This window comes from Balaenoptera physalus (assembly GCF_965194825.1).
Source record: "Balaenoptera physalus genome assembly, chromosome: 5".
NCBI lineage: Eukaryota > Metazoa > Chordata > Mammalia > Artiodactyla > Balaenopteridae > Balaenoptera > Balaenoptera physalus.
Window position 1 is genome coordinate 33,731,244 of NC_138884.1, and position 12,497 is coordinate 33,743,740.

Below are 12,497 nucleotides of genomic sequence, written 5' to 3' on the forward strand. Positions count from 1 at the left end.
AGAAAAAAGACTAAGTTATATTCCTTAGTGTGCATACCTGTTAACTGAAAGTAAATGAAATCAATGATTATAACTGAGAAATCAGAGTCTGAGGTAGATGATACCTACAGAATAGGCAGGGACTTTACGTAGAGTGATGGATCAGCTCTTTCTAAGACGACTGAGTGCAGAAAACCTATGATGCTTGGTTTTAAGTGGTTTGTCCTTCCTTCCATACTATCTCCACATACCTCACCCCTACTCTTCCATGAGCCCAGAGTGCACCCGCAATCCTAGTGTCTGGCATTTAGGGAGAGGGAACGATTCAGGTTTAGAGAGGTGTTCTATAAGAGAATGTCCACCTTACACATTAATAGATGGTTTAAAAAAAAATTATGATTTGCTTTTTTAATGCTTTTTGTGTTTTGTTCTGGTTTGTGTGTTTTCAAAGTAGCCATCTCAAAAACTCTTGAACTCCAAAATAAAGCCTTAGCAGTTCTGTTCCAAGAGGCATGGAAAGCTATCATTTTGTTTTGTCCATCAGCTTTTTAAAAATGGATACTTTTTTACTTCTAAATATATAGATAACTTAGAATGTGTGAATAAAAATCAGGCTGTTGGAAAAATTGCTATGATTTAAGAGATGTTCCACAATTAAGAGATGACTGTAATGGTTACAAGTTTGTACTGCATCTACTACACTCTGATCACTATCTACACTTACAGCTCCTTTCTGAAAAATGGGGTCACAAAAGGCTTCTTGTCACAGGTTGTCATGCTTTGTACCACAGGGACCTATAACTGGCCACGCCAGCCTGAGTAAGGTAGGGGCAGCAGAGGCAAAGCCAGCTGTTTGTCTATGTCTCAGCCTAATCAGAAGCTCTGTTCTGGATGGTGACCAGCCAATTGGCCGGGACCTTCTTTGGGGAAGTTTGAATACAAGACACTCAGGGGACAATGCTGACAGAGAGAGAGAAGGCAGTAAGTAGAAACAAGTGCAGTGAAAAACAACAACAACAACAAAAAAAACCCCAAAAGCAACAAGGTAGGGAGGAGAGAGCTTGGTAGAAAGAAGCTGACAAAAAGAGAAAAAAATCAAAAAGTCCTAGAAATTAAAAACCTATTGTGTCTTAAATGGCATCCTAGTATTTCCCAAAGACAAAATGTGAAACTAGCAATATTTTTATAATAAAACCCCATCATCTGCAGTAACCCAAAAGAGTATAACAACAATATAAAGCGCCATGAACAAAACGAAAACAAAACAAAATCCCTAAGATTTTACCAGAGAGTTAGAAAAAGAATCGTGTATTACAGAAAATATCGGTGAGTGTGTGGAACTGCAGGGCTGCTGTAGACCAGTCTAAAGAGACCTGTATATCTGAGACGCTTCTTAGGAAGGAGAGCTCTGACTCAGGCCTATTGAGACGACAAATGCAAGATCTCAAAGGTGGAAAGGTTAAGCTCCAGGCCCACTGGCCCCTTAAGTATGACTGGGATGATGACCTACCAGGACAGACTGCAAATGCAAAAGGAAATGGAAGCAAAAATGGGCATCTGTATACCCAGCAGAAGGTTTCCAACATCCCTGGGTTTTGTATTTAAAAAGACCCAAGATAAGCAGCCTACTTGGGTAAGCTCACTGAGGCTCAAGTACGGCCTACGAATATGTACATTCTTGGGAGGGAAGAACGTTTGCATCCAACGCCTGTATTGCTTCTGTTCTAAGACGTCATCAGTCACGAAATAACACACCAATTTTTCCCCCCTTTTTCTTAGCTTTGATGTTTTTCTTTTTTTTTAAATTTTTATTTTATATTGGAATATAGTTGATTTACAATGTTGTATTCGTTTCAGGTGTGCAGCAATGTGATTTTAGTTATACATAAATCTATTCTTTCTCAGATTCCAATTTAATTAGAGTTTTGAAGGAAACTAATACAAATTAAACATGCATATTGGTTGCAAACTATAATCACAACAGTCAAAAATCTGAAAGGAAAGAAATTCAAGAGTTGAAGAAATATAGTAAATCTTGAAATGCTGCCTGCTTCGGGACCGACCCTAAACTCTCCTCCTGAAATTCTGCAGGGTAAAAATACCAGTTGTTTAATTCAAATTGTATTACTATGACAATGAATACGGCTTAACTTATACATGAAGATTCAAAAACCATACTTTCACCGATTTATAGAAATGTGTTATTTGCCCCTCCACTTTCGTGCTCAAAAGTCCCCCTGAAATTCTTATTGTCTACAAGCAAGAGGAATGGAAAGGGGGAAAAAACCCTAAGGAATGGTATTTCTTCATAAAACTCGGTACACTTGGGCTTTCTAAACTTCTACAGACTACTGCATATCATGCCTCAGGAGACCCTTAAAGATATAAAAATTGTTTTTCTTATTGGATTTCAGATATTAAACCTCCTCTCTCACTGGCACTGATCCTGTAATTTCTCTCCCCAGACCTGTGTTGCGTGTGAATTTTACAGGTGCCCAACCATACAGGCTAGTTGGAGCAAGTTGCTGGCAGGTAAAGCCAATTTTCCTCAAGTAAAAAGATCTCTCTCTGGCCTCTCCATGTCGGTCATGGTTCTGTCATTCTTCGGTCTCTGGGTCTTTTGTTTTTCACTTAACTTCTCCATTTCAGTTTTTAAAGCATTTCCCAGCAGGAGACTTACTGATGTCTTCTAGGTCTTTTTTTTTTTTTTTTTCCTTCTCTCTCCTTTTTTCCTCCTTCCTGTTTGGCTTTCTGTATATGTCTAATTCTTTACCTCTTCTGCTCAGTAGCACGATTAATCTTGTTTCCCTTCTTTTTAGTTCAAAATTGTGAATGCTATTTTCTTTAAATTGTATTACAGAACATGTTCATTAGGATTGATAAACTAGGAAAGAGGGAAGAAAAACCTTATCCGTCATCTTCACAAACACAAACGTTTTTGGTATCCTCCCATTTCCTCCTAGTCTTCTGACTCATGCAAATCTTTTCCTATAGAGCTGTAATCATGGAATAAGGAACCTAAATCGTTTTGCATACTCACGTTTCTTTATTACTCTTGTGCAGAAAGTATTCTATGTTGTTATGAATTTTCCTAGCCGTAATTTTACTGGCTGATTAATATTGCATTATGTGGATGAATTTTAATTTACATATTTTTCTTTTTTTGGTTCCATTCTTATCAGGAATAGAAGAGTATCCATTTCTTTGAATGATTCCCAACATTAATCTCCTGTCTCCCTACCTTTTTCACCTAGCTGCCTGCCTTCCAGTCTGCAAAAAAGCAGCCGTGTGAGGTCTGCTGTTGCTACTGCTTCCTGTGTCTGAGATTCTTTTCTCTTTTCATATGACACGTTCCATTCCAGGAGGAAAAGGTGGACCCGAGATGGCCACCCTTTTTTTTTTTTTTTGGCCACCCTTTAAAGGCTCCTGCTCACCAGAGTAAAAGTGATGGCTGGGATTAGGGAACACTGCAGACAGTCATGGAAGTCAACTGAAACCAGAGTTAGGGCTATCCTATGGTTTGTGAAACTTCCATGTTTAAAGCCACAGGAAGCAAGATTTGAATATTTTAGAGTCTTCATTAAAGGAACGTGAAAGTAGACTTTAGCATATCAGATGAAAAATGAAGCAGGGGGGTGGCTTGGAAAAGAGGAAAGACAACTGTATTAGAGTCTTTAGGTTGCATTTCTCAAGTCTCTGATGATATCATCTTGGCTTCCAAGTTCCTCATCTGTGAGTGGGAGGACTGGGAGAGAAAAACCTCTAAGATCCTCTCTATTTTCTATGGCCAGAGTACAGTCGAGCTAGAAACACCCCAAAGGACTCGTTCCTGATATGAGGGCCACAGAGCCTTGATGCTGTGCTTTATATTTTAGGAGCAGCTCTAAAAGACACACATAGATCATCCTCTTCAGATCCCTGGCAGTAAAAGCAAAGTGATGAATTCCTTTGGAGGAGGCTATGCAAAGCAGTAAATTCTCATGTAAATAGAACCACGCCTTTTTGAGATCTATTATTAGGGGCTATAGCAGAGCGGTGGGCCCAGCCTGGGGCCAATGAACTGTTATTTTCCTTTTAATTTCTCTGTTGACATTCTCACATCTTCTGCTCTATTTTACTTTGCATTCGCCCTAAAGCTCAGCAGGATTTTAAAGAAAAGGGAAAGCACCTGTAGGAAGAGGAAGGGAGTGGATCTAGAGAAAAGGGAAGAGGCACATTTCATGGCTTTGGTTTCTGATAAATATAAACCTACTCATTCTTCTTCCTTCCACTTTCTAAGGGAGAGGCTAGTTTGGGGACATGGTTAGGATTACATGCTAACCAGCTGAAAGGATAGGAAAAAAAATATTCTAAAGTATTCTGAATTCCTGATGTCTTTAGAAGGCAGATGACTAATTTTGCTCCCAGAGTCATGACCATTCACTAACAGAAAATGTCTTTCAAGTATGGGGTTGCATCTGCTGTATCCCCAAAGAAAGGTAGCAGGAAAGAAGGGTGAAGAAAAAGAGACTGCAGACCTGCTTTCCTAAGAAAACAGGGGTGAGATTGGAACATGTATAAAAGGTTTTAATTTAATTCACATATTTCATTTAAAAAATTGCTTCACATTAAAAGGTTAAACTTCATATTATCTCTTTTAATATAATAAAATTGCTTGCATTTCTTTTTGCCCAAATTGAAAAGGAAAATGAGGCTTCAAAATAAATTATAAAAGAAAAATGGCAATGTATGTTACTGCAACTGGATACTTAGTAAAAGTTAAATACTTAATCCAGGAACCAGAAGTAGTTAAAGTATAACTTGAACCTAAAGAAAATGCTACTTTTATAAATATTAATTTCTACTCTGCCCATTTTTTTTAACATCTTTATTGGAGTATAATTGCTTTACAATGGTGTGTTAGCTTCTGCTTTCTAACAAAGTGAATCAGTTATACATATACATATATCCCCATATCTCTTCCCTGTTGCGTCTCCCTCCCTCCCACCCTCCCTATCCCACCACTCTAGGTGGTCACAAAGCACCGAGCTGATCTCCCTGTGCGAGCTGATCTCCCTGTGCTACGTGGCTGCTTCCCACTAGCTATCTATTTTACGTTTGGTAGTGTATATATGTCCATGCCACTCTCTCACTTTGTCCCAGCTTACCCTTCCCCCCCGCCCATATCCTCAAATCCATTCTCTAGTAGGTCTGTGTCTTTATACCCGTCCTGCCCCTAGGTTCTTCATGACCATTTTTTTTCCCCTAGATTCCATATATATGTGTTAGCATATGGTATTTGTTTTTCTCTTTCTGACTTACTTCACTCTGTATGACAGATTCTAAGGTCCATCCACCTCATTACAAATAACTCAATTTCGTTTCTTTTTATGGCTGAGTAATATTCCACGGTATATATGTGCCACATCTTCTTTAACCATTCATCTGTTGATGGACATGTAGGTTGTTTCCATGTCCTAGCTATTGTAAGTAGGGCTGCAATGAACATTTTGGTACATGACTCTTTTTGAATTATGGTTTTCTCAGGGTATATGCCCAGTAGTGGGATTGCTGGGTCGTATGGTAGTTCTATTTTTAGTTTTTTAAGGAACCTCCATACTGTTCTCCATAGTGGCTGTATCAATTTGCATTCCCACCAACAGTGCAAGAGGGTTCCCTTTTCTCCACACCCTCTCCAGCATTTATTGTTTGTAGATTTTTTGATGATGGCCATTCTGACCGGTGTGCCTACCTGCCCATTTTTGACTCACAACTTTCAATGACCTCAAGATTCAAGGTAAGCTTTTTCTCTAGTAAAATGTTTTACCGAAATCCATAAAACCTATCCTGCATACCCAGAAACCAGCAACAAGGTATGTGGATTCTGTATCATGTACTACTGTGCCAGGCCTCACTTACAGACCATCACAGACAAAAGTAAGAAACCTGGTGCCACAGCCGCTATTAATAGATAATCTGGGCTATTTTTAAAATGTCAATCTATAAACAGTGGACCCGTTTCATACAGAAGAGTGATGCTGGGTGTGTGCTTTGGTGCCAGGAACAGAGATCTCAGTTCTGGCTCTGCCACTCCCTGGCGCTGTGGCCTTGGGCCAGTTCTTTAACCTCTCTGGGCCTCCATGAACTCATGTTTAAAATGGACAGGTTAACAGTATGTATCACATGGTGTTATGTGATGTTTAAAAGACATGACACATATATAGAGGGCTTAGCTGAATTCTCAGAACACAGAACCCTTAAAAATGCCAATTAATCATGCATTCACTCAACAAACAACTATTGAATGCCAACTTTGTGCCAGGCACTGTTCTAGTCACTGGAGATAAAACAACGAACAAGAGATACCAAAATTCCTCCCCTGATGGAATGTATATTCCAGCAGAAAACATCTCACAGTTAAATAGCGCTTACAATTATTTACTCTTATTGCTAAACCAGTGGGTCTCAATGCCACCCAGGGCATACTTAGCAAAGTTTAGAAACTTTTTTTTTTTTAATTTATTTAATTTTTTTATTTTTGGCTGTGTTGGGTCTTCATTGCTGCGTGGGCTTTCTCTAGTTGCGGTGAGCGGGGGCTACTCTTTGGTGTGGTGTGTGGGCGTCTCATTGTGGTGGGTTCTCTTGTTGCGGAGCGTGGGCTCTAGGTGCGTGGACTTCAGTGGTTGTGGCACGCGGGCTCAGTAGTTGTGGCTCACAGGCTCTAGAGCACAGGCTCAGTAGTTGTGGCTCACGGGCTCTAGAGCACAGGCTCAGTATTGTGGTGCATGGGCTTAGTTGCTCCGCGGCATGTGGGATCTTCCCGGACCAGGGCTCGAACCCGTGTCCCCTGCACTGGCAGGCGGACTCTTAACCACTGTGCCACCAGGGAAGCCTAGAAACATTTTTGGTTGTCACACTGGGGGACAAGGGACAGCTACTGGCATCTAATAGGTAGAGACAAGGGATGCTGATAAACATCCTACAACACACAGGACGGCCCCACAGCAAAGACCTATCTGGCCCCAAATGTCAACAGTGCAGAGGTTGAGAAACTCTGTTCTGAAGGTTATGTATGGACTCAATCCTTAACACAACCCTATGAGGTAGGAACTATAAGTATGGCTATTTCATTAGTATTTTATAGTAACCGATAGTAATGATATTTTATAAAGTGTGATCATACAGCATTTATAGTAATATTTACATAGTATATGTAAATATATAAGATTTGCAAAGCTATACAAAAATTGCACAGAGATACTTTAAAATATACCTCAGCAGTGTGTGTGTTTAAATTCAGATGGTAGATTTTACAAAACTGATTCAGAGTTCATTTTATGACCAACGGCTGTACCACTGTGCCATTTAGATTTTAAATTATTCATCTCGCCCGACCCTCGCTCACATGCTTCAGAAGGTGCTCTTTTGTGCCACATCTGCGCTGATTTGGACGTTAGAACAAGGAAGCAGTGTTGGTACATCAGAAACTCCAGACCCGGGGTCCAGAGATCCAAGACCTAGCTTCAGCGTCTCACTGGCTGTGGCATCTTGGGGCAAGCAGCTTAACTCTTCTGGGCAACTGAGGTTCACCAGCACCAACATGTGGGGCAATCATGTCCCTCAGATTATGTGTGCAAGTGCTATGGAATCTGCAGTGAGAGTTTCCACCACCCACCACACCACCAACGTATACTGAGACAGGTACTGACTTTTTTTCACTGTACCCTGACGCATTTACTCTTCTCCACAGCCTAGGAGGTAGGCACAAGTTGAAGGAAACAGGGGCATGGAAAGGTGGTAACCTGCCTCTGAGGTTACAAGGTCAGGAAGTGGCAGAACAAGGGTTCTCACCCAGGCAGTGTGGCTCCAGAGCCCACCCTCTGGACCAGCATGGGCTGCTCTGGCTGAGTTCAAGGCACCCAGGATGCTCTCATAGGAGCAGTTCCACGTGGCCACAGCTCACCCTCCTCTTGATTCCCAAGAGCCGCTCTGTTCTGCATGCAGCCATGTTCCTCCCTAGTCCTGACTAGTCAGCCAGTTGGTGCTTTCATCAAAGCAAAGAGTGAAATCTCTTTGTGTTTCTTTTTCGAATTACTTTCTTTTAAATAGGTAACTTGTGTACACAATACACACATTAATCCAATATGAAGTTCAAAGGCGCAGAAGAATATACAGTGACAATTAATTTTCCTTCCTATCCTTGTCTCCCAGCTACCCAGTCCTTTCTACTGAGACCACCACCATGACTAGTTTCTTGCATATTGTTCCAGAAATGCTCTATACAATATATATTCTTTTCTGAAAGCAGATATACAACTTGTAGTATACGAAACATACTATTTTGCTACCTGATTTTTTTCACTAAACAACATTTTGGAAATCAGTCCGTATAGAGCTCCCTGTATTCTTATTAGTGTCTGAAGAGTATTCTATAATTTATTTCATCAGTTCTGAACAGATAAATATTTAATGTGTGTCTGATATTTAACAAGGCTACAATGAACATCTTATGCATATATCATTTCTTACACTGCCAGAATATACTTAGGATAAATTCCTAAAAGTAGAATTGGTGAGTCAAAGGCCTTGTGCCTTTTAACATTTTATTGAAATAGCTGAACTGCTCTCCATAGAGTTTATATCAATTTCTACTTCCACCTAAAATGCAGGAGATCAACACTGGGTTTCACTTTTATTTCTATACTCATCAAACAATATATCATAAAAATGTTTTATCTTTGCCATTTGCAAGAAATTGTATCTCATATTTTAAATTTGCATTTCTCTTATTAGGATTAGATTCAGACTCTTTTCATGTGTTTCAAGAACCAATTGTATTTCTTTTATTATTCTTTTCCCTATGAATATTTTGTTCACATTCCTATTCTTTTCATTCTCATTTTTCTAATGAGTTGGTTTCTTTTTCTTATGGAATTAGAGAAGTACTTTATGTGAGAAATAAACCCTTTGTCTATAAGCTGCAAGTATTTTCCCCCAGTTTTTTATTATTTGCCTTTGCAGTAATATTTGATTTGTAAGTAGTATTGATTTCCTCCATTCTTTTCTCTTATAGCTTCTGGGTTTATTTAATACTCAAAAAAGTGTGAAATACTCCACTTGTAGAATATTAAAAAAATCCATGTTTTCCTTTAGTACTTCTGTGTTATATTTCGAAGTTTAGATCATTGAAAGAGCAGAATTTACTTTGGAGGATCATAAGAGTTTGGATTCAACTTTCTTGTTTTCCAGATGGCTTCTCAGTTGTCACAATAATTTCTATTGAATAACCTATCCCTTCCCCACTGATTTGAAATGCCAACTTTATTATATACAGAATTCTCATATTATTTGAATCTATTTCTTGACTTTCTGTTGATCTGACAATCAATAAACAAATACACAGACCATTTTAATTACTGTAGCTGTGTCATATGCTTTACTGTGTGGCAGAGCTAGTTGTCCTCATTATTTATCTTTTCCAGAATTTTGCTGGCTGTTCTTTAGGAACTTAGAATCACCAAGTGGTATTTCTGTTGGGCTTGTGTTATATTCATAAAACTGATACCTTCAAGACGTTGAATCTCCCCACCCAGGGACATTGTATACTTTTGTGTTTGGTTCAAGTCTTTACCTGCCCCAACTCTTTTGGTGAGCTCCTGTAACATTTTTAAAGTTTTGTTTTTTTGGTTTTTTTTGCTTTTTTTTTCATATAGGTCTTCCTTTATTACATTTACTCCTAGAGTCAGGAATATATTCCTATCTGGTTAATGTTATCACTTATAGGTCTTATTTCTAAACAGACACAGTAATAAAAACTGTTAGCTATAGTTTTATATAAAATATCATTCATTTTTGTTTTGGTTATGCACCCAGTTCTTGAAACCTTAGCAAACTCAAGAGCTGAAAACTTCACTAGGACCACAGCCACATAGCAGACTTGTTTTCAACTCCTTCTAAGAAATATTTTTCTCCTGAAATGTTTTAGCATAAATGTAGAACTTACTAGATTTTTAGAAATCTTTGCTTCATGTTAGCTTCATCTTCAATTTTGGGAGTATAGAGCCTAGTGGTGTTAATCCATCTTAACAACTCTTATTGAACTAAAACCACAAAACTTACCTCCTAAATTCATTCCAGCTTGAAGACACTTCTGAAGTCTGCAGGCAGGACAATTCTTCCGTCGAATCTTATCAATTATGCAATCATTTCTTCCAGCACATAAATAGTTGTGTTGCCCTGAATAAAATAATAAAGAACAGTTGTTACAATAAAGACTATTATACTAATATAAAGTACTAATATGTACAATCAGGTAATGAAACATCCTCTTTCCTGCCTTGAAATCTCTTCTTCAAAAAAGTAGAAGGGAAACACGATTTGTGAATAATATAGGTACAGAAATGGTCAGTTTAGCACAGCTGAGACTTTACGTTATAGATGATAAGCTTCATGTTTATTTCCAATAGGTTCCCATAGAAGTAGAGCTGCACTCCTCACTGTTTGAATTTCTTGGCATGCACCCTTTCAGGAGATGGTGCACATTTCATTCAGCCATCACCCAGCACCAATCTAAACAAAGGCCCCGCTGCAGGGTTGTTTTTTTTTTTTAATTTATTTTATTGAAGTATAGTTGATTTGCAATGTTGTGTTAGTTTCAGTTGTACACCAAAGTGATTCAGTTAAACATACATATACATTCCTTTTCGTATTCTTTTCCATTATGGTTTATCCCAGGATATTAAATATAGTTCCCTGTGCTGTACAGTAGGACCTTGTTGTTTATCCAACCTATATATAATAGTTTACATCTGCTAACCCCAAACTCCCAACTACTGTAGCTGTTTAAGCTCCTCTGCCTACCCACATTTACACATGTCATTTCAACTGGAAGACTTGCAAATCACACAACTAGAAATGTAGAATGATTTCATTTTGCAAGCCAAACTGGCACCAAAATAATTCAGATGCAGAATATGCTTGGAGAGTGGCATCTACTGGCAAAATGCAAAACTGTACCCTAGCTCTATTATTCATTTATGTATTCCAATAAATATAAAATATTTACTGAACCTCCACTAGGGATCAGGCAGTATTAGACACACTGCGGAAACAGCAATGAATAAGACAGACAAAAGTTCCTGTTCTCGTGACCCTACCATGAGGGGGAGACAGTCAACAGACAAGGTAAGTAGGTAAAACGTACAAGCGCTGGACAGTAATAGATGTTCGGGAGAAAAATGAAGGGAAGGGCACAGGACACGGTGGAGGTGAGGACGGTACTGATATTTTAGAAAGAATGCAGGGGAAGCCTCGCTGGAAGGTGACTTTAAAATAATGCTCTGAAGAAAAGGAAGGCGCTAATTATGTGGACATCTTGGGGAGAAAACAGAGTAGAGCAGAGGGAAAAGCAAATGAGGGAGGGCAGGGGTGGGGAGGAAACCTGGCATGTTTAAGGAACAGCCAAGGATGAAAGATGGAAAGAATGAGTGAACAGTAAGAGGAGATGAGGAAAAAGAGCCAACGTGAGTCAGATCATGTAAGGCCTTATAGATCATGTTCAAGACTTTGAGTGAGATGGGAAACCATGGGCCTAGAGGGCTTTTAGCTGAAAAGCCACTTGATGTGATTTAAGTTTCACAGGATGGCTCTGGCCGCTGTACAGAAAACTGACTGCACTGGACTGAGGACAGAAGCCGGGGGACTGGGGTAGCAGGCTGTCCCTATAATCCACGGGAAGATGATGGTGGGTTGGTGATGAAAAGTGGTCAGGTTCTAGAGGCATTCTGAAGGTAGAGCTGCTAGAATTTGCTGACAGATGTGAGAAAAAGGGGAGCTAGAGAGGCATTAAGATTCTTGGGTGGAACAATTAGAAAAATGGAACTGCCGTAAATTAAAATGAGGAAGACAGTAGGAGCACATGGCTTACGGGGAATTACCCTGGCTCAGTATCGGACATGCTAACTTGGAGACACTTGAGGTGTATCTAAATGGAAGTGCCTGCGGGTTGGTTAGACACACAGGTCTGGAGTTCGGGAGAGGTCTGTGCTGGAGATGTCATCAGCTTGTGGTCATTATTTTAAGCCGTGAGACGGGATGAGATCATATGGAAACTGGACAGGGAAGACGTCTGAGGACTGAGTCGTGGGGTCATTGAAAACATGCAGAAAAGCAGAGGGTGTCTCACTGATGACTGTAAAACAGGGAACAGGCTCTCAAGCCCTCCCCTCAGCCTAGTACCATCACACTCCCTTCGTTGAGAATTACTAAGTAAATTACAGCAAATACTCAATAAAAATAATGTGTACTGCCCAATGGTATTAAAATAATTTAATGTATAGCTCATTCTCAGTAACATTATGGTAAATATTAGTAATGATGATCACAATAAAACAACAGTAATAGAATAGGGAACTCTATCAAAGTGAAGAAATGAAACTCCACCATTATAATAATCTAATGACTTCTTAAAAAATGGAAGGCTCTTAGTGAATATAAGTAGGTGTAGATAATTACACAAAGGCAATCGATACCCACGGTAA

The 12,497-nt window shown here is 39.3% G+C and overlaps 1 protein-coding gene across 5 annotated transcripts in view; it reads right to left on the reverse strand.

Moving 5' to 3' along the window:
- The window catches only part of NR3C2 (nuclear receptor subfamily 3 group C member 2), a 368,612-nt gene that overhangs the window by 104,597 nt on the left and 251,518 nt on the right, over positions 1–12,497 (reverse strand). For all 5 annotated transcript variants that reach the window (XM_082463336.1, XM_082463338.1, XM_082463337.1 and 2 more), the window contains exon 4: positions 10,078–10,194. In XM_082463336.1, coding sequence (XP_082319462.1) covers positions 10,078–10,194 — 117 coding nt within the window. The remainder of the gene's footprint in view (positions 1–10,077; positions 10,195–12,497) is intronic.